The sequence below is a fragment of the Platichthys flesus genome, chromosome 19 (assembly GCF_949316205.1).
Source record: "Platichthys flesus chromosome 19, fPlaFle2.1, whole genome shotgun sequence".
In the NCBI taxonomy this organism is placed as follows: Eukaryota; Metazoa; Chordata; class Actinopteri; order Pleuronectiformes; family Pleuronectidae; genus Platichthys; species Platichthys flesus.
The window spans coordinates 18,166,326-18,194,093 of record NC_084963.1 but is presented as its reverse complement, the minus strand read 5'-3'; the positions used below and the strand labels follow the sequence as shown (position 1 = coordinate 18,194,093).

The window sequence follows — 27,768 nt, the reverse complement described above, 5'->3', positions numbered from 1 at the left end:
GACCAGTACGTAATTTATGTCTGAAAACTCTCTGAGAACCAACAAATTAAGAAGACTCTTAGAAACAAAAACAAATCAAGAACTTCTCTGACCTGCCATCAAAAACCTATAAATTATTCTTAATATTTTATATTATTGTATCTCTGCTCTTATTTGTATATTATTCTTAATATTTCATATTATTTTATCTCTGCTCTTGTTAACTTTTTTCAATATTTGATTGTATATATTTTTGCCACTTATTTGTTGTAACTCAAACTGTGTTGCGCGTGTTTTTTTCGGGGGGGGGGGGGCAATTACATGGGGCAATTCCATGTAAAAAATTACAATTCACTGTGGTTTGCTTAATAAGGTCCTGTTGTGTTATTAAGAAAGAAAACACCCAAGTTGCCTTTAACTGATGAAATGATACATTTATTCTGGATATCATGACTTTTCACAGAATCAAAGCTGTGAAATTCGTCTGTACTGGCAATGATGTTGCCACAAACTGAGCATACACACACACGGACGCACACACTCAAACGCACACACACACTCTTAGTCTGTGTAAAAGTGGACATTTAAGGATGACGAAAACATTTAAAATAACAGCAACAGTAAAAATAAACCCCATTAATGACATGGCTGTCAATAATTGGTCAGAACAATAACAAAAAGTGTGTGTATATGAGGCATTAAAACAATACACTTTAGTGTATTCAAATATGTTGGGTTAACCCCTAAGGTACATAATGACAGTCAGTTATAGCTGCAACATAAAACACTTTATACACAATGATCAGGATGGTGCAATTACAGAAATTTCATTTGATGAACATAAAACACAAATACAGCATCAAAATACACGATTATATTGCATATAGTTATCTTTTGTCAAGTATTACTATAGTTTCTACCAAGGGTAGGAGAAATGGCTTTTTAGGCATATTCATCAACTGCATCAAGATCATTCAACAAAAACCTGAACCCAAGAGGTTCGTTAAAAGTCTCACACTCACAGAGGAATGTTCCCAGACAGGGTTACACATACTGTAAAGGGTGTGCAGACACATACAACAAATGTATTCTGACACAGGACTAAATATTGTAAATCCCACTCTGTATCTGAAATATGCAGGCTGTTGTGTAGAGCCCCGGTCTACCCTTTGTGCTTCTTTATCAAAACCCTTCCATCTGGCCTTTTCAACTGCAGGAACTTAACGACCCAGAACTTAACTTGCAGCCATTGTTACAGCTTCTGGTTTTATTTCCATTGTTCCCCCAACCCTGGAAGTCAATAGGGAAGGAATGCAAATTCATTTTTTTTCTGTTTTTGCACAATTGCAATTATTTAAAGGGGAGCTCCCCCAATTTTGATGGCGATTCAGAAAGAACAGCCCTATATTAAAAGAGCACAGGGGGCTGTGGTGAGAGGGAACCAGTGTAACAAGTTCAATGCGATCCTGAACATCTGGGGTAAAACATTAATTCAAAGACGAATTAAAAGATTTTAAAAGACCTATGAGACACATTGTGATTTGTGAATATGGGCTTTACAAATAAAATTTGATTGACTGAAAAAAAGACGTTTATAGTTGTTAAAACCGTGTCTATGAAGCCTTCACACAGAACAAGACTTAGGCGCTAAGTGCTCCATATATAAAATAATACAAAGTATTTAAGATTTAGATTCCTTTTCAGCCCTGCTGCACGCTACAGGGACATTAGCATAACATAACCTGTTCCATTGTTTTCTGTCCCACATGTACACCCAACAGTACAAAAACACCACAGGGTTTTTCCTGGAGTCTCCTTCTCAGTGTTGTATCAAACATGTACTAGTTTGAACACACAGGCGAGGCAAGGCAGAACCTGTTAACATCAAAATCCTACTGGCTCTTAAAGTTAAAGTTCTGGGTTACCAAGTTCCTTGAGTGACACCATACCTCTATACAACAGATTCTACCTAAAAGCTGAAATGAGGTTTGAAATGACTTTCGAGGGAAAGCATCAAAGCAAAACAGTTAAAAGATTTTTTTAAATAGCAATATGTTCTTACCATTTGATTATACAAGTTCGAAGTAAATCACGGAGGAAACAGCAGTGATCTTCTACAGTAAATGCTCTAATCACCTCTAATCAAAGTGCATAAAAGTGGATAACAGCATAGTAACAACAAAATGATAACAATGAATGTGACAGCTGTATAGACTATAAACTATAAACATGGCTCCTGATATGGCCATCTTCCTCTCGCATGGTAGTTAGGTTCATGTTTGACAAGTAACAAATGACAGCTCAGGAAGAAAATACTTAAAGGGTGATTCAAATACTTCTTTTGGTTAAAGTTGAACATTGCTCTCTACTCTCAAGTTAAATAAAGAACCGTTTTAAAACCCAGGTGTACATTACAGAATCAGACAATAAAATCGAAGAACACGGACCCAAGTGTCACATTATTGTTTCTGCTCCTATTCAGAACTGAGCAGAGTGGTATGCACATGACCTCGGGTTGCATTGCTTGTGTAGGGACGTTTGTGTTGCACGTACAGTGGAGGTCCGGTTGAAGGTCCTTAGTAAGGAATTTGGTTCTGGTAAAACTGCAGCATGTCGTACGTTTTGCTCCTGTGGGAAACAAGTTCATGAAATTCTGTGAGTGAGAAGCTCATGTCTGTGTTATAGCTCAAAACTGTGTTCACAGTGTTAATGTGCACAATGTTAATGTGCGATTAACACATCAGCTGCAGAGAAGTGGGACTCAGTCTTTTTCTCACCTGCTACTGAGGAAACAGCTTTGGATGATTTTGATGATGAACGCTGCTGCTTCTTTCTCACTCATTTGTGGATTAAACCGTCCTCTGATTGAAAAAAAATAAAAAGGATACGCACACATTTAATATTTAGAGATGCATTTATTTTCTGGCCACACGGGGGCAGCAAGCAGATCCACAACGTTTGTCTTCAATTGTAAAAGCAGTCCCAATTGATGGGTTTAGAAAATGTGTGGAAGGCAGAAAAAAACACAACCTGCTTTTGAACTTACTTGAGGAGCTTAATGGTTTGTCCTCTGAAGCATGGTAGTCCAGTGTCCAGCATGAGGGTCACTAAAGAAACCACTGCATCCATGTAGGGTCTGTTTGTTCAAATGTACACAGAGCAAACAGTTCAACGACAACATAAAGGACTATACAGGGACTTCAAACTCTATACTGCCAGCAAAGACCATGGCTCAGGACCTTTAGGTTTGCGGTTACTTACCGTACGGCCAAATATCCTCTTACACACATCTCCATGAACCATTTGAACGGAGTGGCCTCCATCTTCCCTCCCATGATCATAACCATCTCATCCGTCAGCTTGATGTCTGGCTCCCAGCCCAGGTTCCCACCCGGTGAGCTCTCAAACATGAAGCCAAAGTCTGGAGCAAACAAGGTAAACACTGCGTGAAAATCTATTCAGTGTAAACCACAGACAAACGATGCATTCTTTATACTGTATAGCTGTAAATACTGTACATATCATACTGTACCTATGTGGATGAGGTGGCCCTTGCTGTCCAGCATGATGTTGCCATTGTGTCTGTCTTTGATTTGCAGCAGGAAAAGCAGAAGACTGTAGGCGGCCATACTGCGGATAAAGTTATAGCGAGCCTGTAGAAAGAGGAAGAGGACACAGCTGTCTGACCTTCTGCTTGTGCTCGTTGACACTATACAATATGTAGGCCTATGTACTCATGTGGAGTCACAATAATCAGAAAATTTGATGGAGACATCAAATTCACATGGACGCCACCTCAAGTCAGAATAACAACTCAGAAAGTCTAGGTAAAAACGTTTGGTACACAAGTTGCTGACATCATTACTTATAAACCAATGGGCATAAATTTACTATAAGCTCTAAAATATAAGCTTTTAATATGAACTAGTCAAATGTTACACTTTTTCTTGTGATAGCAGTGATAACAACACGTAGTAACTCAGTAGCCTGGTTTTGTTTGAGGAAGGACGTGTCACATCAAGTAACATATCTGTTATTGAATCAGCTCACGCCTTCCAGTCCTCTTTTTAACATCCGTTTATCAAAACCGACACTTCTTTATGAAAAACTTTCCTCCGTCAACTCTGAAAACACATTCTACAATTGCGGAACCGATTTTTAGACTTGAGAAACAGTTACAAAGGGGGAATAAAAGAGAGGACATTGTTAAAAGCTCCAAACCTTCTGGAAGGCAAGGGTGGATTCATCTCCGTACTGGTTACGAAAGTAATCGTACATCCCGAAGTCTGTCTGTCGGCCAAGTTGATCACGAGACTTACAGTCTGGGATGCACTCAATCACGCCACACTAAGGAAAAGATCAACTGAATTAAAACTTGACATGTTTCAGTCATGAAACACTAACTAGTGGAGTTGTTGAGAAATGGAGATGTAACGACAGGGAGTAAACTTCCAAAAGGGCCGGAGCGATCAGACAAGTTCTAAACATGATCTCAGTTTATAACATTTATTGAAAACCCTTTAAATTGATGCCTGTGTTGCAGATGTAGTTCTTGGCATTTTGTTCCGTTGTTCCCATACAGTATCTTATCCTTAGAACTGGAATAAGATAATGCAAGGGGAGAGAAGAGGTATAGAGCAATGGCAAAGGAAGTCCTACCCCTGGTGCAGTAGCCACTACTCTGTATGGGAAGACAAACAGATCTAGGCCCACCAGCTGGAAGATATTCTTAAAAAGCCCAATGATCTGCAGAGCGAGCATATCCTAAAGAGAGGAGAGAAACACAGCAGAGTCACAGGAGAAATCAAGAGTTTCCTCCCTTAACAAAAGGCATAAAAAAAAGAAGTGTGGTACCTGTCTGCAGTCATCTCCCACTTTAAAGATGGCAGCTTGCCAGATAATCCTGCGGGCCCCATCTGGATTTTCCTCTCCGTCGTCCATAGAGTCTGCGGGGCAGCGGAGACCCTCCTTCTCCAGTTCAGTCACGCCGCACCGTTTCACCTTGAACTTGGCCAGGTAGGGCGCCTTGGCGGCGCTGTGGTGATGGAAAACACACTCACATGAGACAGAGGGTACTGGGCATGAATAGATACTGACCCACATATATTAGCAAAATCCCATGACTTAAAGTGTGTTATTACCTCTGCATGGGTGTTCCGGATTTGTAGTCAATGTCCAGCACTATAGCTTCAGGGTTACTGGGAAGGTAACAGCCTAAAAAAAACAGCAATAGAAGCAGGTATTCTGCTGTATTTTTTGTTTCATAGCAGCAAATACATACACATTCAAACTTCAATAACTGATAAATAGAGCAGGGCAGTAGTTTTGAGAATATCAAAATATCCTTTCCATGTGGAATAACTTCAACATATACAAGGAAAAACTATTTTCTATCAGATAATCAAAAGGAAAGTGAGTTATATATGATCTCCATACATTTATTCACTGTAAATCATTTATTTGAGAAACTGAAGAACAGATTAATACGACTGATGAAGAATAATACTGAAAAGATATTAAAGCTAAAGAGCAGTGCAGGTGCTCTATCAGATCCCCACAAGTTGTTCTATTTGGGAATAAATGTATCACACCACCAAGGTTTGCTAAAGCAGAGTATGGCCTGTCAGTAACAGCTTTAACTGGAAAATAGGCAGGGTGAATAATGTCCAAAGCAAAACTAGCAACATTTTACAAAATTGTGATGCATCGTCTAATGAGAGGATTTTAGGTTTTAGTTAAGGGATAAAAGAGAGAATTGTCTTTTTTGTTCACACACAATGGAAGTCGACCGAAGGCTTTTCTGTGGCTTGTAATAAAATATTACGTATTTTCTTAATTGTATTTTTGAATCTTGTATCATGTAAAAAGAGCTCATATTAGCTTTAAATCATCTATCCAGACGTACAATGGACCAGCATGTTACCTGCTTGGACTTTGATAGCTGACAGTGCTTTGAGACACGCTCGCTTTCTCTCCTCTCCCTTTGGAACCGGCCTGTAAAAATATAAGTTCATCAGTGTTAACAGTCGAGTAAAACGTCTCCTTCAGAGAGATGGCACAGAATGTACTGACTTGATAATGGCGGACACATTGGTGATCTTGTTGAAGAAGTCAAACTCTCTCTGGTAGAAGTCTTTGGCCGGACCCGACAGAGAACCTGTGATCTCCTCCACCATCTGCTCCAACAGCTCCCCGATGTCGGCTACACAGACACGTTAATGAGCAAGTCAGTGTGATAACTTCAGCCTAATACGAGTTCATTAAGTTCTAATGAGGCAGAAACAATCTAATTACACATGAATAATAAAAACAGGAACCGTCTTCCTGGGAGGAAGACGGTTGATAATAAGCCATATCTGAATGAATGAATAACTCGTACAGAAAACGACCTCAATCGATTTCTGCGAGTTGTGTATAATGACCTTTATGATATGTTGAGCTGAGATCCTTACTGCATTAGTTAAAAAGGAAGAAAGCATTGCATGGTCTCTCAATGCTTACGTTGTTGAAAATCATTCTCTATTCAGATTTAGGGACACAAACCTATTATTTTACAATACACTTGCTCTGCAGTTTAACATGTTGGCAACTGGAGGAAACCACTACTGATGAAAAAGTTGAAAGTTGAAGTCACTTGTTAATTGGGCTAAATTTGGCTGGTAGATTGTGGAGAGCATTCCCAGGAAGCACTAGGATCTTTATTCTCAGTATTCAACCACAGTTGCATCCTGAAACCAGGTTTTCTACCACAGCTAGTCTCACTAACTATTGAAGCCTGAGGAGCTCCATCGATTCTAGGGCATCTACTCACGATCTTTGTGGTGGGCCTCTTCATCCAAGAAAATGTTGGTCTTCATGTTCCAGATGAACTGGTGGGCAAGAAGCTGAGACGTCTGTGCCGCCCACAGAATGTACTCCCTCACGTAACCCATCTGAGCACAAGCAGAGGTGATTTACCGTTTCTTATCAATATCTAGTTTATTAAAGCAGTAACGGTAAAAGGGCAGAATATTGTCATCTTTGTGATGAGTATGTTTACCTTATCATAACGGAGAGCCTGTACAATTTGAGGAATGTAGAACAAGATGGCATCCTAAAAGGAGACAAACAAATGTATAAAAAATCGATCTGGCAATGCTGCTACATCACACAGGAAAAAATGAATCCCTCTAAACTGATGCAAAGATGCCAGAGTGAGTGAGTGTGTGACTTACTGGAGGAAAGGAGCGCAGCACCTTAACCCCATACTGAGCAGTTAGAGGATGAGGAGGGTACATGCTGCTGAAGTAGGACAGGCCAGTGGGCGGGTCCGCTGGGGCCCAACATAGGATATGGCTCAGCTCAGGAGAGTCAGCATCGATGGTGTGCCACGTCACCAGGAACTGATCAAATACACACAATAAAACCATATTTAATCACAAATTTACAGCATTTGGAGGCATTTCGAGCCTAATAAAACCAAGGGCTCTCACCTTGACAGCCTCAGGTACATCACTGACAGCTCCAGGGTCCAGTCTCACCAGCCTGGTCACTTCAGCAACAATGGCGTCATTCTTAAACCTGGCAAAGTCAAGACATTAAAAACAAGCTAAGTAAATAATCTACAGTATGAGATGAGAAGGAGAAACAGTTTTTCTCTGTGGGGATTATTTTTGCACCTAAAGTATATTTTGAAATAACTCGCTAGACAGTACAGTATATATTCAATCTGCCCTGTGTAATTTACTTAAACACCAAAATATAGAAGCAGTGTGGTGCATCGCTGCCTCCTGCTAATCAGTGAAGCACTGCTTTCACATTGCTGGAACATGGTTGGAAAGAAGCATAAAGGCCAGTGACTGTTTAACAGATCAGAGGGGATAGGTTCCTTTTTTGAATATCTTTTAAGTCAGCCTCCTGAAACTCAATGCATCCAGTGTTGAATACAAAGATGCTGGCCGGATGATTTACTGTATGCCCCTCAACTCAGTCACACTTCTCTCACTAAGACTCCCTTCTCTTGCCATCATCAAATAAAGGCAAAAGATCAAATAATACGGTTACTGCAAAACCTACTCGCAATTTCAATAAGTCAAAATCACTGCCTTGGAACTACAGAATATTTGTTTGTTCTATAACCCTGATTAACTTGATTGAGTAGTTTCATGAAAAACCTGTTTTTTGAATTGAGCTCCGGAAAGGTAACATAGTAACTGAGAGAGTGTTAACCTAGTTGGTAACTGCATAGCCAGGTAAGGTGCGATATTCCAGGCCAGGTTGACGTTGTCCTTCCACTGTTTTTCAGTCAGACTGATGTATTTAGATCTCCAGTTGGCGATGCTGGTCTCCACTGACTGCTCTGTGGCGATGGCCAGTTCTTGAGTGGAGAGCGGGTTGTACCATGTCGTCAACCGCTCGATCTCACTGGCCTGGAAAGACAGGGCGACACAGACAGAGAGGTTGAGGGAACAGAGTGTGAAGAATGGGTGATGATATGTGGAGTCCATTCAAGATAATGGTAATTTGCACTCACCAGTAAGGCCAGCAGCAGGGTCCTGCGTTTCATGTAGTATTTGTGAAGTTGTGTCCCTCTGTTAGTCTTCTTGGACTGGCCTAAGTGGAGAAGAGTTTAATGGTAAATTGATATAGCTATTTTACCCATTCACAGACATATTCATACAGTGAATCATCATATTTCTATGCAAATGTTGCATAGATGCATGAATCTATGCAACACTTTGTTCTACGACTGGGATCTTCACATAAGCATTCCTTTCTGTCGCTGCGTTCTCTTGGAAGTTTATCAAGAGAGGACTTGTTCTGCCTGCTATTCTGGCCTCTTAACTGAGTGAAGACAAGTAACCAGCATGCATTTCAAACCAGCCGATGGTGCTAATGAACCAGGATCACAACCACAATTGTGATATTGTGACTACTGAGCTTAGTCATTAAATATTATGATTTAGAATTTTTGGGGATTAATCAAACTAAGTCAAATCTGCTTAGACCTTTTCAGAGAGGTAGCATGACAGGTATAGATAGCAGTTTTATCTCAACAGCCCTTAAGTAATTTACCAGTAGCACTGATCTGTAAATTTCACCTTCTAGTCTTATATTCTAAAATGATTACACCTCGCTTTTGCAGGATAAATACAGAGTCAGTGTCTAAATATAATATTTTTCATAGTTTATCTAAGCTTAAGTTAAGGCTCATTGTTTAAAAAGTTAGCTGCTGCAGTTGGAAGTGACACTGAATGGAGTGAAGAGACTCTTTTAAAAAAAGAAAAAGAAATAATGACTTTTGTTGAGATGATGAGAAATCCAGGGTCGAGTAATATTTCCCTACACAAATATTTATTGTAGCAGCTGAGATGATTTACTGTTAATCGCCCGTTAATCTGCTATGTGAAAAATACAACTCTGTCGTACCAGTAGCAAACTGAACAATGTCTTAGTATGGAACAGTTCGGACCTCCAAGATCAACTTTCTAAATATGAAACTCCCAGGAATGTAAATATGAATTTAACTAACACTGTACTGACAAAGCCCTGTTGTCTGACTGCTCTGGTTAATGTTCTGAATCTAAGTGGTACCTGATTTCTTGGATGCGGTGGACATGCCACTGGACAACGGGTAGGTGTTGATCCATCCCTGGCTGCTCTGCTGGGAGCGAGAGCTGGAGTCCACGCTGCTCCTGAGGTCAGCGGCGTTCATCACCGACAGACTATTCAAGGACGGATCCTGATTATCTGTTTACACACAAATACGTTCAGTATGGACAAAACACAAGCACATCTCTCTCTTTCTCTCTCTCTCTCAAACACATTTGTAAAATCATACACAATTCATTCAAACATGAAATCATCCTTAATCCATATTATGAAAAAGCAGATAATGATATGATCGATGATGATGGAGATTCTGAAGCGATGAGCTGTATCAGTTAGTCCCCTGCTGTTGTGATGGTCATGCATTAGCAGGGAAATAACGGAAGATTTACATGGTAGGTAGAAGTTGCCTTGAAACACTGATACTGGGTCAGATTTTATTTTATCTTCTTAATACCAGGGTGATGGGGGACAAGCAGTTGATTAATCTGATCCAGGATCTGTGATTAGAGCACTCGTCTACCTGAAGCAGTTCGATGTATATGAGAATGAGACTGTGTCTTTTCTCGGGGTCGTCGGGTATGAAGAGGAGTGGATTTTCTGGGGTGGAAGAAAACATTTTTTTCACCTCGTAGTTTCTGCTTTTGAGGCCAAATTGGTCAGTCGAGGAGGGGGCAGACGGGTGGGCTGACATGATGAATAATCATGCATTTTAACGCAGTTGACAAATTTGGGCTTTTTTCCTCAGAGCTGCTTAACATTGAAAGGTAAAAAATAACACTTATAGGAAAAGGAGTGAGAAATTCTAAGAGTGAGAAAATAGAGGAGCGCTGGGGAAGAAACGAAACAAGATCTAGATCTGTATATCAGATAGATACCAGGATCTATCAGCAGCATAATGAGGATAAAAAGCGTCAAATCTGACACCCGTCAAAGCATTCCCCTGCTGCGGCGCAGTCCTTACTCCACCGCTTTAGGCTTACTTAATAGAGATATCGGAGAAGTGCTGGACACGATAAGCGATCCAAATATCCCGGCAGAGAGCGTACTTGGGGCTGGGGTAGTGCCAAGCTCACCAGGTGGGACCAAGTGGCAGGCTGCCAGGTACTTCTTGTCGGACAAGATGCTGGCGTAGAAACGGATGATGATACTGATATCCTCGCGGAGACGCTTGTCACCTTGGGTGGGAAACTTAGGAGACACGCTGGAGAGACAGAAAATGGAGCGACAGTTATGACATTTATCTTAAATTATATTTTTTGAATCTACAACACTGATTTGCATCCTCTATCAAGCAAAAACACCTCCCATTTGCTGCTTCCGGTTTCTTTAAATGTGAGGTTCTTTTATTTTCTTCTATTGTGAATTCAAGCTCTTTAGGTTTGGTCTGGTGTTTTGGACAAAATATGGACTATGAAGAAATCCCCTCCTGTGACAGATAAGTCACAGGCATTTTTTTCGTTCTAGAATTGTAGTTTTCTCACTGATAAAAAAAAATAGTAGACGGCTTAATGATGCATGTAAATTTAAAATCGTTGAGTGTGGAAGTACCTGAAGTAATCGAAGGCTGTGGAGTAGATCTTCTCTCGGAGCACATTTCTTACGGTTGCGTTGGTGACAACGTCAGAGTGAAGCATAGCCAGACCCAGAGTCAGCAGCCTGAATAATGAGGAATATATGGAATATGAGTATATCACAATAAACACTCATACACACACTTTTTTTTTCAACAAAAGCATGTTTCAACTGACATTAAATGACACCGAGCTTCCAGGAGATTAGGTACTGTAATCAAGAAGAGAATATATGATTTTTTACAACTATGCATACCTGAAACGGGGTCCGATAGCAGCTACATGGCGGTTGAGGCTACTCTTAGCCCCGCCTACGTTGAGAGACAGTGAGCGCTGAAGTAAACTGCAGAATATCTCCACTTGATCTGCGCTGGAATATTTAGCTATCTCAAACCTCTGCACTAGAAACTAGAGGACAAGAGGCAGTTAAAACAGTCAGTAAAAATGGAGAAGGCGAAGAGGAAAATAACCCATAACACTAGGACTTTTGTCTGACCTCGATCCATAGGTTGTGAGGGGTAACGTCTGGAGGGCAGGGGACAGGCTGACTCTCCTCTGATGCAGCCAGGGGATCAGCCTCCACCTGAGTGTCTGAAAACAGTCCCATCTTCAGCTCCACTGTCATCTGCCACGCTCCCGCCATTTCACGCATAAACTGGAGAGGAGATCGATAGTATGTTTACAATGCGAATACACAGGCAAAATAAACCTAAACATAAATCACTGCTACGAACCGGTACTTCCACTCCAACACGTGCAGCCAGCAGCCACTCCCAGCAAGCAATAGCTGTTTCCATGCCATGCTCCGTAAACATCTTGAGAGGGGACCAACAGAGGTGGTGCAGGAGCAGAGGATCACACTCTACGGACCAAACATTGAAAAGGCAAATAGATAGTACATTCAGAGGATATCTAAGATAAAGCCCTGAATGTTATAATCTCATGTGTGCGAGCAGATAAGACAACCACAGAGGAAAAAGGGTGAGACCTTTGCTGCTGATGAGTAATGCAGCCAGTTTGAACATGGCCTCTGTGAAGGCCTCAGGCTGCGCAGAGTCCAGAGCCTCTCCCATCTGCTTGATCATCAGCCGGCTCAGATCGGACTTTCCCTTAACTGCCTGGATGAAGTGTATCATACCTGATACCTGCAAGAGAAAGAATGCATAACATGTTTTATTTATTATCTATCAAGCAGAGAATCCGAAATTATGACAACAAGTTTGTCCGCTCGACAATTGTCTGAGACAACACAGCTGTTCTTTGGCAGCCACAGGTCTAGAATACACATCTGCAGCTCAGTTAGATGATAAGGCTATAAGGCTGTACCATTTTTTTGCTTCCAGCTTTCTCTATGATCACTTGTTTTAAATGTCAATATGGCACATCACTGTTTCTGTGATAACTGTACTATGTACTGTACTTAGAACGTATGTTACTCTGTCAAACATACAAAACAATATTGTGAAATATTGGCTTGGTCGGCAATGATCAGCCACTATCAAATCACTGTTTCAGGAATTTAGATAAGCCTACATAGTTTTGGGTGACAGTTCTATGGACTGATGAAACCAAACTGGAACTGTTTGGACGTATGGACCAGCGGTATGTCTGGCGTGTGAAAGGACAGGCTTATGACCAGAAGAATACCATCCCCACAGTCCAGCATGGAGGTTGGTCAAAGATGATGTTGGGCTGTTTTTCTGCGGCAGGAACTAATAATCTTTATTGTGTACATGGCATCATGGATTCACAGAAATACCAGGTCATTTTAAAGAGGAATGTGATTCCTTCTGTTGACAAATTAAACCTTGGTGATCATTGGACTTTCCAGCAAGACAATGATCCAAAGCAAAATCTCCAAGTCCACCAAAGCTTGGTTGAGAAAAAGATCCTGGAACGTCCTGGAGTGGCATTCACAGTCACCAGATTCAAATTTGATTGAAAATCTTTGGTGGGATTTAAAGAAGGCAGTTGCAGCATGGAAGCCATCAAACATCACTGATCTAGAGGCTTTTGCACTTGAAAAATGGGCAAAGATTCCAATCAAGAGGTGTAAGAAGCTTGTTCGCACTTACCAAATTTTTTTTTTTGAAGTTATAAAAGCTAGAGGATGCGCCACAAAGTACTGAAGCTGGGGGGTTGAATAATACTGCACATGCACATGTGTTGAAAGAGTTACATTTTTCATTTGAACTTCAAAGTTAAGTCAACTTCTGTTGTCAAAATAACTAAAATACGCATCAATAAATATCTTTTGTTGTTTGATGAGGTTTTTTTGTCATTTATTGTCATTATCTGTCATCCACATCACTATAATGTCTATTGAGGTGAGGGGGTTAAATATTTCTGATTGCAACTGTAGATGATCACATAGAGGTGAGGGAGCTGTAATGTGATGCTGCCAGACCCAGTCATCATCAGCAATAACAGCTGGTATGTTTAAGTAGTTCTACCTCTCCAGCGTATCTGTTCCTGAGGTTGAGGGAGGCCATGAAGTTAGAGTAGTCCTTCTTCACACAGGCTGGCCTCTCAGTCAGCTGTGTGGACTGGAGGTAAAAGGGAAGAATTAAATGAAGTTTGTTACATTGTCTGAAACCTACACTGGTAAAAACTCAATTACATAAAATGTTTGCTGATGTATTCTGGCAGAAATTAATCTCTGTTATTGAGCCTGTGTTTTTCTTGACCCACAACAATGATCTTATCCAGGTAACCACAACTCTGAGTCTCATATTGTTGTAGAAAATTCTTCTTTGCTCAGATCAAAAGCCTCAGATGACTGAGATGGATAATGGTGTCAGAGTTTGACTGATAACCAGTGATTTATTAAACCAATAAAAACCTGTGATCTAATGCCAAACTTCACTTAAGGAAATATGACACCGTTAGATCCGGAACGAATCAAAAGTTTTGAACTAGAAAGGAGTTGGGGTAAACCATCTCCTGATTGGTTGAACAGGCAACAGCAGAGACAGGGATTAGCTCATAACCAGAAGGTTAAGAATAAAATCTACTGGATTGAACTTTGAACATCTCCAGTTAAAAATTGAAGAATCAGGTAGAAATAGAGTATACGTGTTGGAAAATAAGTTTAGACTTAGAATATGGCCCAGTATTCACCAACAATATCAGATTTAAGTTAGCAATTAGAAATATATTCCAACAATGAAGTGACATTTATTCAAACTAAATTACTTTTTAGTCCGATTATCAGGTTCTACAACTACAAACAAATGCAAGCATTAAATCTGGATGATGACCCACCCCCAGAGTTGTGCTGTATCGGTTATAACCGGCAAAGTGCAGGATGCTCTCAGTGGCCATTGCCAGGCCTGTGTGCTGGGAGAGACCCGACACCCAGTTCTGATATTTGTTCAGATACTCCTGAAAGACACCATGTAAGTACAGCAGGTTAAAAACTAACTTTTAAAAAGGTTTTGGAATCTGTGAAGATTTTGTATTTCCACATAAACGATACCTGTAGATGGGATTTGGTCACAGATGGAGCCCACTTCATAGCTTCTTTAAGGATCTCCCCACAGCGAGCAGCGAAATCCTTCACTATGCTCTGCAGGTAAAAATACCATTAGTTATATAAGTGTGACAAAAGAGACACGTGATTGACACTCTAATAACTAATTCTGTATAAAATAGCATTACCTCTCTGGCTTCATACGTATCTGGGACAGTGATTCTGTAAGGTGTGTCTGGAATGTCGTAATAGGGTTGATCTTTGTGAATGTCCTGTAATGCAGCATAAACAATTACTAACAATTAAGTAATAATGCAACTTTTTAACAGAGCCATACAGTTGTGGTTTTTTCGTGGCCGATTCCATTTCCGATATAAGGGAGTGAAAAAAAAATGTCAATACTGATACACAAAACAACGTCAGTGATATTTTTATTAAACCTTACAAAGAAACGTAACTGAGGTTTGATATTATACAGTTTAACCCTAAACTTTATTCTAAATAGCTATGAATAAAAAGAAAACCCAAATACAACCAAATACATCAACATTGAAAATAAAAAAAGCACATTTTCTTCTGCATTTTTCATTCTGTAAAATAAAAGTTTTCACATAGTCACATATCGGGGAAAAACTCTGATACCGATAAGTCTGTAAAAGGCTCATATCAGAAAGGTTTTACAGAGCCAACTGATAAATCTGTTAGACTCTACTGTATACACATACATTATTACAAATATAAAGAAAGGGAAAAATAATCTTTACAGTATTCTCTCAGCAAGCATTACTTACTGCACTGAGCGAGAGAGAAAGTGTCTGCAGTATGTCCAACATGGTCTTCAGCACTCTGCCACTCCATAACAGGTGGGGGAAACTGAGGAAAGAGAAAACACTGTTGACATGACTGTGTATGAACCTGCATTTTAAACTATTCATAAAAGAGACTGTATTATTCTTAGTAACTAGGCCTAAGCGTCAGTCAAGGGCGATATATGGAAGATACTCGATGCATCGCGGCTTGTTCCACGTGTGATGTATAAAATGGTTATCGAGCCAATTGAGTATAAATTGTCACGTGGATGTTTTGAGCAGTCAGCAGGAAATTTGCTTGTCTCTTCTCATTCCCCTCTTACAGTAAACTGCTCACTCTCCCGCCCATCCAGAAAACTTTCCTGCGCCAATGCGTATTTTTGTATCAGGAGAAGAGGTAAGAGAGCATGGAGAGAGAGAAAGTGAAGAGTCCCAGCGAGTTGACAAGAGTTCAGTGATACTTATTGACAGTTTGTTTGTGTTCTTTGTGAACACTGAACCGAACTAATCAGTTTACAAATGATGTGTGAATGACACTGTGTTCACATCGTTTACACATACACACTAACATAAGCCCCTGGGCTCTGTCCCCACTCAATCCGCTACACAGTGATGTGAGGCTTGTTCACGTGAAGTAGCCGATCAGTGAGTTTGTTGAAGAACAGTGGAAACAAACTGAGTTTCCCTTATGATCCACAGCTGCTCAATGATCAGAAGGCAAGCCCCGACATTTATATTGGACTCGAAACAAGGTAATTTACACCGTGTTTTAAGCCTGAATGTCAGCTGATATCGTCCATCGAGGTACATTCAGGGACAGTCGAAAATGCTAAGGTCCAATAGATTAGCGACTTCATGTGGACCTTTATGAATATAACATTTGTACAGTGATTTAGAGGTGATTTCTAAATATCAAGATTTATATCGTGTATCAAAATACAGCCTAAAAATATTGTGAAATATGCATGAGGCCATATCGCCAAGACCTAGCGTCGGTGCACTCTCACGTTTCAGCCAGGCCGGACAAATATTTGTCAGCCACTCTGCGGATCCTCTTGTGGATGTGGTTGAAGTTGACCAAGAGAAACTGAGCGTGGCGTTCAAGCTCCTCCTCATGGGCTTTGGTCTTTGCCTGAGAATATGACAAATTCATTAAGCTCCACATTGTTATGAAACACAGGGTCAGATATGTGATCTTGATTGGATGTGAGTTTTACACGAGTGAAAACATCTCTCTTACCTTATCAGCCATCATATGCAGGAAGACCTCGAAAACCTTGTCACTAACAGCAATCACACACTGCATCATGCCTGAAAGGGATTTAATTCATATTAATAAACAAGTAACAATGGGAGTTTCATTTATTTTTGGCTTCTGCTTACCAGATTTATCCTTCTGTATTGCTCTGTCTTCAAAGTATCGAAACATGACCTGAAAACGATCAGAGTCCGGAGAATGCAGCATCCTGACAATTGAGAAAAACAACAGCATAAAGGTTAAACTCACAATCACTGAACAGTCACAAAAGGTGATGTGTTCTAATAGACATTAAGTTTATTCACCTCATGTACTCCAGTCTGTAAACTGACAGCAAATATGTCGACATGGCAAAGTCCAATTTGTTGATGAGTGCTGCCACCTCAGGAGGAGGATCCAGAAGGTTGATGATGGTACTTCGCAAATCGTTCAGCTCCGCCTGAAGTTCAACAGTGGACCATAAACTAGAGTGAGAAGATGCACTGTGAGTGTGTTTGGACATGCATGCAAGTGTGTTCTCCTACTGCGGTGACGGTGTCATTCTTCAGTGCAGAGTTGTACTGCAGCTCTGAGCGCAAAGGTTCTCCACTGGGAAACGTGAGCAATGGTGATTTGGTCGCAATCTCACAAACTCCTTCGTACCACTCCTCTGGCCACAGACCTGACGATTCCAAAAGGAGCAAAGGATGTGTTTGGATTTTCTACCGCATGTTAAATTAATATTGCTGTGGAAACAGATGAACACAATTATCGGTGAGAAAGCACTTTGTACCTGAACCCTCCACCGCAAATCCCATGACAACAGAGTAGAGCCAGAAGTCCCTGAAGAGCTTCTGCAGACGTGGCTTTGCTTCCATAATCGGTGGCAACCTCTTAGTCAGCTAACACCAGAAGAATAGAGATAATAGATCTCTGAGTAAAAGAAGATCCATCTTCATGACAGACAAATATTAAGGTAGAAGTCCATACAGTGGCAGATACAAATTATACATTACCTGACAAAATCTGATCGCGAATAAAGGTAAAGAAGCCACGGTGATGTAAGATAAAAATGCTGTAAATATCCAAACCACTTACAACTGCAATAACTGGAACCAGGACACCAAGATTTCCGGCACTGCTCGATGCCTGGAGAGACAAAGGAGTAAAGCACAATTGAAATAGACATGGAATGTAACACTCACACTATCAGAGAGAAAAAAAAAAAAAAGTAGAAAAGGGCTCAAATGACTTTTCACTCATTATCACATATATTTACAGCAACATTACTGATACTGCTTTTTTAGTATAATAAAATCTGTGTTAAGTCAGACCAAAATGAAGATAGATAGAACCAAACTATCAAAAAAACTATCTCCCGAACATCAGTAAACTGTCCCTCGTCTTCATCACAGGAAGAGGGGATCTCTCAGAAGTCAATACAAGATCATATTGTGTTCAAATGTTATCAAACAATTGATTAGATCTAGACACGAGAGCAGGAGGTTTAATGAGCACATGACATTTCATACTTGAAAATACAGAAAACCTGTGTGTGTGTGTGTGTGTGTTTGCATCAGTGTGTGTCTCATACCTTCAGAGCTGGACCTTTGTCTGACGCTCTCTCGCTGGCCCTCTTCCCCTCTAGGCCCAGTTGTACAAAAAGCTCCAGGAGGTTGACGAGCAGGTCGTCGACCATCTGTTCAGCCTGAACGTTCGCTGCTATGTTACCCAGAGCATTTATCACAGCCAAGGAACAGTGTCTATATCGGCATGAGGGAACATTTCATTTATTACATGCTCAGGACAAATAGTGAATTGATCTGTGGCCTATGAGCACGAACATGATGTTATATATTACATATTAAATTAAATATATTATTATAATTTATGTGGCACTTTCTAAACAACACTAAAGAAATGTAAGTGTTGTAGTCACCTGTATCCATGGTCCTTGTAGTCTTTGTTAGAATACACCATGGAACTGGCCTTGACACTGATCTGCTGGAACAAATTCCACACCTCCTGGTAGATGTATTGCTTAGAAGAAAATAAGGAAAAAAATGTTATTTGTGTTTTAAAACTGGGGATTTAATCAGCTACATCTGACAGAGATATACATATTTACATTGCCTGTGATGACCATGCAGCCAAGCTGGTCTATGATAAGCACATCGAGCTGGGAGGGGGGCTGACAGAACTTCTGCTGTAGGATCTGAAGGATGGGCTCCATAACCCTGGGGGTGTCCCGCAAGGCCACGGAAATGTGACCCAAAGCCCTGATGGTGTGGTCGGGGATCAAGTGGGCCTCCCTGGGGGAGAGAGGGGCGAGGGTGTTAATACTTCAGTCAAATGAGGACTTTTCATTGTCATCGAAGTCAGAAGAACAGGACGCTTGACTTACTTGTCATTTTCCTGAGAGATGTAGAGACGGTTAGACAGACTGGCGAGGAAAGCTTCAACGATGACATTGTCCATTGTCTGTCCTGCTTTCAGGCACCTGAGTTCAGAGGGAGATATTGTAGAGAAAAGGCTAACGCCGGGTTCACACTGGATGCGGAAGCGACGCGGAAGCGAGGCGAAAGCGCAGCGCCAATCCTCTGGTTCCCACCCACTCTCGACGCTGAAACAGTCGCTGCACGGCTGCCTCGCGCCGTGCAGCGATCGTTTCGGCGTCGAGTCTATTTTTTTCGTTTGACGCGATCGTATCGCGACAGGAAAAATGATTTAAACGATATTGACGACATATTTTATATGATATAAATGATAAAATATGCATCCCATACTTTGTATTCACCCGCTGTTGTCCTGAAGTTTTAATTTTTCCACTTTTACAGACTACATTATTAAATGTCCCCCTCTAACCATGCACTACAGCCACACAAGCAGTGATACAGATAAAAAGAGAGAGAGGGGGGGGGCTACGTATTCTCCACATAGGCTTGAGTGGAGAATACGTAATTTACCCTCGACACCCGACATTTAACGCTGCAAACAGCGAAGTTCTTCAACATGGATGACATTAAATTAATAATTGAAGTGGAGAAGTACAGTGAGTTGTATGATCCTCGGAACATGTTGTATAAAGACAAGACTAAAAAGGACACATGTTGGGATGCTGTTGCAGTTAATTTTGGAGCAACAAGTAAGTATATGCTTGAAAGAAAAAAAATGAAATGCCGTTTTTACTGCAGGCTGATAACAGCGGCGCTTCGGCGTCGCTACCGCGCCCGGTGTGAACCCGGCGTAAGGCTACATTAACGCCACTGCATTTTAGTTTTAAAACACATCATGTCTATGTCTACACCTGCTCTGCGCAAAACTCAAAGAGTTTTCAATCTATAAAAACAGAGACTTTTGGAGACTGCTGACACCATTTTAATTAAAACTTGCTAAATGTTTTAGTCTGGGTGGGCAGAATCTAAGACCATTGGAATCAATGACACAATCAACTGCCTTCCCTTTCCTGATTGGGTCTCATCAGTAACATCTTGACAACCGAAAGATTGCTAACACTTACTTTCAGTAACAGTTTCGTCTCTTCATTAGTTCTAGAATGAAAATCCTTGACATCACTGTCCACCATTGCTTTTCCTGGTTTTTGGTATTTTCTGCTAGTAAGCAACTAACTGCAGAGTAAAGAATCTTCTCCCTGTTCACACTGGCATGCACGTGGTCAGCGTACGCGAGTGGTCATATGAGTTAAATGTGCTTAAATGTGTGTTAGGATGGACAGAGATCATTCCTAAAAAAGAGCTTAAACATTTGTCTGAGCGAGGAGTGTTACATTTAAAATGTTGTTATAAAAGTGATATGTATTAGTCCAGATGTAACCAATTTTGACACTAGTGTGTGTTTGTGAGTGTGTGCATATACTGTAGAAGGTGTGGGTGGGTCTGTTCACCTGCATATGTTATCTATGGAGATGTCCCGTAGCTGCTCGTACATAGAGGGCTGGCTCTTCTTGCTAGCATTGGTGCTGAGGGTTGACTGGGAGTGTTCGTTCGTCACATGGATCTTTATGTCGCCACCGGCTTTGAAAAAATATAATTTTGTAAGAGAAAAACTGCAATTCAGTGATGGTGCTTAGTGTGCTGGGTGTTCTGTTACCTGGCGTGTACTGGCTGTGGTACTTGTACAGCTTCACCAATACAGGAGAGGGCACCACCAAAAAGTCTCTCAGTGACATGGTGACAGAATGAGCCACCACAGGGAAGCGCTCACACAAACGACCCAATCCCTGGACATAGACACAAAACAAACAGATGCATGACTCTTTGTGATCTCACTTCCCCACCCAATATGAATATAAAAACAGTTGTCATTTCTAATATTAGATGCAATGTTCCCTTTCAACCACTTCCCTCAGTACAAGACATAATATATGGGACACGCACATTTGCGTGTCCGGACTGAGGCATCGTCATTCTTCAGATCTTACGCTCTTCACCACGCTAAGTACACCTCACTTCGGGCCAACTACTGCTAGTTACCTCAGTTTTTCAGGCTACTGCCAGCTCAAAGTGAGATTAACTGCTCTTGTTGGTGTTAGCCATCAGTGGAAAGTGTGGCTGTGCAAACAGTTATGATTTTTTATGCACATGTTTCTTTCCCATCCTTTCTTGTGTCTCTTAAATGGTTAAGTGGTAATAAAAGATAAAACAAAGACCAGCATAAAACAGTTACCTGTAAGCAGCAAATGAGGAGGGGCATGTGAGCGATGATGACCTTACTGGATGTCTTAGACTGCAGCTTCTCTGATAGTTTGGTGCAAAGGTTCTCAGCTCCTGGTGAATCAGGAGAATTCAGAGATTAAGAAGAGAAACTCTGCAGAGGCAATTTCACATACCCTCCTGTGTGAATGAGCCACGGTCTCACCCTGCTCCTCGGTAACAGCCCACACCATGAGGTCCACACAGGCAGCATTGGCCTGACAGCGCAGTTTGAGTGGACTCAATTCACTTTGGAGGTATTCAACATCATGCAGGATCCTCTGCAGCTCCGACTGGCTGCTGCTGAACTGCTCCAGCACGAAATCATGGACCTCCTTTACATAATCTGTCTGCAGATCTGGTGAACACAGAAAATGAATCGTCATTTCTATCATCAGATTTTGAAAAAAAAGTCTGGTTTTTTGAAAAAAAAGTTGGGTTTTTAAAAAAAAGTGGGGTTATGAAAAAAAAGTTTATTCTTACCTTTCAAATTGTACAGGGTGTCTCTCAGCATTTTAAAGGTGGCTACATAAAGAGGATCACTGAAGGTTTTGTAGTAGAGATGAATACCAGGATTCAACTGCCAATGAAGTAACAGAAATGTATCAATGAACCAGTAGTATAAAAAACAATAATCAAACATCTGCGTTGAATTAAATGTAATACCTCTTTAAATTCTGCCAAGGTATCATCCAGTGCTTTTAAAAACGACTCAGAGACAATTTGTTCAACCTATTGAAGAAAAACAGTTAAACGAATTTTCACCTCATATGCATTGTGTGTGGTCTAATTTTCCTTTTAATGTATACATTCTGTCACTGAAGTAAGTTCTGACCATATGAAGGAGCTGTCTGAGCATATCCAGAGGGACCTGAAATTCTCCAGAGCTGCTTCCAGTGAAAAGAGGCGAGACAGAGAAGCTGGAGCTGATGGTGGAGAAGTAGTAATCAGGGTCCACTGCACTGCCATCGGGGAGGTACGAGCCTGAGGAGGGAAGGAAATAATTATTTGAAGCCATGACCTTATGCCAGTTATTAATGTTTGCTGGTTCAGCTGCTTCTGCTGAGGCACGTACCTTCAAAGTACTGCACAGAGGGATCCGCAGGTGAGCTGGGGCTCAGGCCTGCTCTCTCTGGACTGGCCTGAAAAAGAAATTAAGAAAAATATAAAAAATGTCTGGACACAGGTCATAAGGTTCGTCATCTTGCCTCTTATATGTCTTCACTATTAATACCTGTTGTGATGCATTCGATGAGCCTTTACGTTTCAGAGTGTCTGACTGGCAGGCCGTGAGCAAAGAGCTTGGCAGGATGGAACGGAAGTCGTTGAAGGACCTACGGTGAGCAGCGTCAGTTTCATCGCCCGTAGGCAGCACAGGACCAACTGGTCGAGGGAACAGCTTGGACAGCAAAGGTTCTTCAGTGTTGCTGTATCGGCCAAATGCTCGGGCTAAGCCGAGCAGGGTGGGCACTGTGTACCTGCACAGGTATTCTGAGTGGAAAAGCAGTAACAGGAAGCAAGGAAACTTCAATACATAGAACCGATGAGTAATATACATATGGAAGCATGAGTGTTTGTTATGTTGATACCTTTATCATGAGCCTCTGGATACTTGCAGACGTCAAGCAGCAACTGCATGATATCCATGACAGTCTCCAGGATCTGACAAAGATGTTAAATCAACAAATAAACATATCAGCAAGATGTTACATGGCTATTTTAAGATGAACTGTTCCTCAGTGGAAAAGTACTTCAAGGATCTACTCTATCTCTGACAATCCTGACTTTAGCTTTTTTTGGATTGCTTTGGTGATACTTTGTATTAATAAACACTTACTCAACATGAACTAGTTGTTTATCATCATATTAGGAGCAAATCGCTAATTCTTAAGTCATTATCAATGTTGTATTCTGCATGACTTATTACTGCTTACTGGTAGTAAGATTATAATAGTTATGTGCTTTGCTCAATATGAGCCTAATAAGGTAAAGAGCAGAAAACAAGAGGATAAGAGAAAGGTTATCATCTGAAGGGAAATCTGCTCTATCTATAACGAAGATAATTCTACTTATGCTGACTTGTTCTTCTACCACTGAATGGAAAACGAACCTGTGCATCTCAGTAGGCCTCATTTTTTTACTTTGTTACTTGCAGAGTTTTTACTAGAGAGGATTTATTAAGTTTAAAGAGGAGGTAGGAAGCTGCTTGGGTTATTAAGTGCCAAGCCACTGGGGAATTAGTTACGAACAAGACCTCGCTTTAGAATGAGGAGCATATTCTCAGTTAGACTAAGAATGACTCTTCATGTGACTCTAGTACATTATTATGGCTGTACTGGACAAAGCACTTCAAGATCTAATTCATGTACAACTTCTTAACTTACTACCCAAAAAGAAGGGAAAAGTGTGAGTTATTGGCCTCATGGTTGTAGATGATTATAATGCAGAGTAGAGCATTAACAAATAAAGGGTAAATATGTTCCTAAAATACATGTAAATAAGTGCACCTCAGTATAAATTGTTTTCATTGTTTTATGTAGTGACCCTTTCCAACTCAATCTTTCAGATCCTACTATCAATAAATTCATAATATCAAATGAAAGTTAAATGTCCCACAGTCACATATAACCTTGGAGAGAAAACGTAAGAATACATATTTGAGTGATGTGTCAGACATAATACAATGCCTGGGCGTAACATTAGTCTGCACAACTGTTCAGTGATTAATCCTCATGTCCAAGTTATAAACAACTGTTTGTCTCAATTAATATCTACCATCAAAAACACTGGCACGGTTTTGTGATTGTATCTCGTTTATCTAAGTCACAGCATTTATTCTGTCCACAGAGTAAAGATTTACAGTCCGATAAGTCGAACGAAAATTAAAACCATCACACTTCAATAACATAGGAAAGAGTTCTGAGGTTACTGATCTCAACATGTCATAGCATGCACAGATCAAGTCTGAGTGACATTTTAGTAGCATGCCAAGAAGTACAGTGATCCCTCGTGCTCGATTCTGTGCAGGCTCGGCTCATCTCAAACAAGACGGATATTTCTATTCATCACACTTTAGGACAAACACACACCTGCCCTCGGAAGCTCTCATCCCGCTGAGCGACATCTGAGAGAAGTGTCACAAGACCGAAGCTGAAGTTCTCTGCAACAGGCAGGGTTTCTGTAAAAGAGCGAGTTTATCTAATATTATTACAAACAACCATAAATGATACTCAGACATAATGACATTAATACTCACACAGCACAGCTGACAGTTATATGATTGAACTTATATGATATATTTAATGTGCCTGGGTTTAGGGTCCCTTTCCATTTTTGTGTTATAGCTTTTTGTGCCTGTAAAGGTTCTGCTAAGTCATTAGACTAAAATCTTTCCCTCATCCATCACAGACAACTCTGCTCCTGAAGAGCCCCAGGCGCCTTGTTTGCATTCCTGGCTTTTTTTCCTTAACAGTGCCACCAAGTAACGTGACCTGCCTGATGGCTAGTTAGGCTCAAACTGATACAGCAGTATTGATGCCATTGTTACCGTGGCTACAGCAGTGTTTACAGCTGATCGGGAAGCATTTGGGTAAAGGGCTTGACATTTTCCACACATAGATACTTCAAGCTGTTGACCAATCACATAAGAATGAGCCAGCTGACCAATCATAGCACACTGGGCTTTTTGGGAGACTGGCCAAGTCCTAAATAGAGATTTTGGTTCAAATATGTGCAGCAAAATTGTGGGTATGTAAGAAAATATTTGTTTTTTTGGAACACCACAACATGTAAAACTTTTCTAGTTGAGCCCCTAAACATGGGCACTTCAATATCATTAGAAACATAAAAATAAAATCACAGGGTTAACTTTACCTCTACCTTTGCGTTCAGAACTTTCTTCAATCCACTGAACTTTAGGCAGCCCTTTAAGCAGCCCCAGAAGGTAGGGGACGATAGCATCTTTATGCTGCAACAGAATATCAACATACTGTGAATTCACTGTCTGCACAGAAGCACCATGAAGTGAAGCAGCGAGGAGCTGAAATGTTTACCTGCAGGTCTGACTCTACAAGAAAAATGCCCAGTGCAATGACAGCATCTCTCCTCCTCTCGTCCAGCTGGAATACGCCCCTGAAGTCCACAGGGCACATGCATTGTAACTTCTGGACCTGTGGGAGGACAACACACGTTTTACTGCAGTATGTGGGGGCAGCAACAGAGTAACCAACAGTAAGCTACTTGGATAATATGATAGATTCCTTTTAAAGAACTGAATCCAAAGGATTGAGGAGACTCATCGTTCTTGTCTACTTCCATTAGCAATTATAAAATGGCCTTCAGGAATTGAGCCAAAAACCAGTTTCTGCATTGCATCAATAAGCCAAATGGTCTAGGGCCAGATCTGCTGAGCTCAAATAGGGATTAAAAAAAAACATTTAAAACAGATGACGCCAAAGTTCCAACATGTATCTTCTGTCGCTAAATGTAGACAGTCTTATAAACAGATAATGAAGGATCACCGGCAATTAAGGGGATTTTGTTTAGAGTTCTGGTCAAATTTACCGTGGAAAATGGTTGTCAAAGGCAAAAAGTTAAATTACAAAATAGGAGAATGCCATGCAGTGCCTATTAAATTAAACCTAAAAAATATTTTTAAAAAAAACAGCACTGTTTTCAACACAAGTAAATATTTAACAATGTTTTCTTAAGTACCAAAGGCTGTTCTGACATCCACTGTACAAACTGTATGACGATTTGTGGTTTCCCCACTCAGAGATTCACAATGACAAACAGTTTGTTAAGTACACCCAGCTTCAACTAACAGTCTAAACAATAGTCCTGCAATAACTCCTTCCTCTATGAATGTTATGATGTTCCTTTTTTAGAGAGGTGTTGAGTCAACTTGACCATGATGGACAATTAGTATATGTTTCTGCTGACAATTAATAATAAAAAAAAATAACCAAAGAATTAAGCAGAGAAATAACCAACAGTGTAACCAACGATGACAATTTTTTTTCGAGAAGGTTGTTGTTTCTTGCAACACGTCTTATAGTGTGTCATACCGCTCTTCAAAGCAAACACATTTCAAAACACCTTAATTACAGAAAAGAAACACTAATATTACAGTCTGAACAAACATGGAAAAAATCCATTTAGACATTACACAATGGGCTCCCTCCCCACTGTATTATTGCAACCATAGCTCTATCAGCATACTTCCTATTTTACATGTTCAGTCTCATTGTGTGTCTCTCCCAATCAGTTCAACTTCTGCCTACTCTTCTGAGGCTTTTCAGAACCTGCCCTGTGGCCTCCCGTAATCCCTGACCACAAATCCTAACCACCTGAGTGAGTAACGTAACAAGCCACAGCATTATTCTGATGGATGAAGTCTCAGCAACACTAATTCAATTCTACAAAACTCCCCAGCTCATGCGTCTGTGGAAATGAAAAGATAAAAACTAAGTTTTCCATTAGCCACTGTTTCCTGTGCCATCCTGTATAAATGGCTGCAGTCCAAAAGGAAATAAGCAGTCAATGAAAATACATTCATTTTAAAATAGCACTGCAGTTTTTGTTCTAAACCTGCCTGTTTGGAATGGGCTGTTCCCTTGTCCTGTGTCAATGCCCCACAGAGCAACGTTCAATTTATTTATTGTCTTTAGTGAGACAAACTCAAACATGTCTACAATATCCTGTCACTTCTAATTGTTTGTGTGCTGGAAGTTGTGAGCAGAGCTTTTTATAAACATCTATGAAGTTAGACAACGCTGTGTTCATCCTACCCTGTTTATCTGCGATGAAGAGTATATATTATTGTTGACTTGAGTGGCTTATATACGTCAATAGGTTTGATTTATTTACTCAATTGCTTTTTCCCCCAGAGATAACATGTAGGCTATTTCAGGGGTCTGATCTCCAGACACAAACGTTCAAAATAAAACCTCTGTAATTCAGTGGGGAGTCGATTGGATGAACGGTTCGCAAATGAAGCGATCCACAGACAGACAGACCGAAGGACAGATGTTTGTGGAATTAGTGGCTAGATGGGACATTAAGTGGTAGCTCTCCTTCCTTTAATATATCAGCTCTTTCACCTACTGGAAGATTAGATGCAGGTTCAAAACGGTTAAAGCCGGGCCTCGGTGTCACAGACTCTCTGACAGGTATTAGCTCTCCGCCGCTGAAGCTAGCTGTGTCCCCTTGTACCCGCAATGTTACCTTGTCTATCGGTGCCTGCCGGTGAGCCGCCAGAGACCGAGCCAAGGACAGGACGGTGTTGAAGTAAAATCCTCTTCTTCCTCCTCCTCCATCCAGAGACATGGTTCAACGGAGCCTTATAGCCGCAGCACAAACACACACATCTCCTCTCATTCGTCCCCAGAAGGAGTCG

General features: G+C 40.8%; 1 protein-coding gene across 3 annotated transcripts; it reads right to left on the bottom strand.

Annotated features, from left to right (window-relative positions):
- Positions 1-392: 392 nt before the first annotated feature.
- On the bottom strand, positions 393-27,768 carry pi4kaa (phosphatidylinositol 4-kinase, catalytic, alpha a). 3 transcript variants are annotated; one of them, XM_062412674.1, is made up of 54 exons: positions 27,597-27,768; positions 25,424-25,540; positions 25,245-25,338; positions 24,461-24,549; positions 22,961-23,033; positions 22,606-22,862; positions 22,447-22,513; positions 22,207-22,355; positions 22,038-22,103; positions 21,855-21,951; positions 21,538-21,729; positions 21,346-21,446; positions 20,770-20,899; positions 20,564-20,693; positions 19,064-19,159; positions 18,788-18,971; positions 18,599-18,699; positions 18,254-18,422; positions 17,758-17,808; positions 17,453-17,561; positions 17,205-17,341; positions 16,986-17,119; positions 16,806-16,888; positions 16,663-16,733; positions 16,430-16,554; positions 15,405-15,486; positions 14,802-14,885; positions 14,620-14,709; positions 14,406-14,525; positions 13,595-13,687; positions 12,130-12,286; positions 11,876-12,003; positions 11,638-11,796; positions 11,398-11,549; positions 11,119-11,226; positions 10,551-10,771; positions 9,553-9,708; positions 8,492-8,571; positions 8,188-8,387; positions 7,452-7,539; positions 7,194-7,361; positions 7,019-7,072; positions 6,791-6,911; positions 6,052-6,181; positions 5,903-5,973; positions 5,121-5,193; positions 4,834-5,014; positions 4,639-4,743; positions 4,201-4,326; positions 3,512-3,632; positions 3,241-3,400; positions 3,026-3,115; positions 2,757-2,840; positions 393-2,607 (listed from the first exon to the last, which is right to left on the bottom strand). In XM_062412674.1, the coding sequence occupies exons 1-54, from the start codon at positions 27,696-27,698 to the stop codon at positions 2,556-2,558; spliced, it is 6,378 nt and encodes a 2,125-aa protein (XP_062268658.1). In that variant the 5' UTR covers positions 27,699-27,768; the 3' UTR covers positions 393-2,555. The 3 variants fall into 3 exon arrangements, with proteins under 3 accessions (XP_062268658.1, XP_062268660.1, XP_062268659.1); XM_062412676.1 differs by having other exon boundaries at positions 10,644-10,771; XM_062412675.1 differs by having other exon boundaries at positions 25,251-25,338.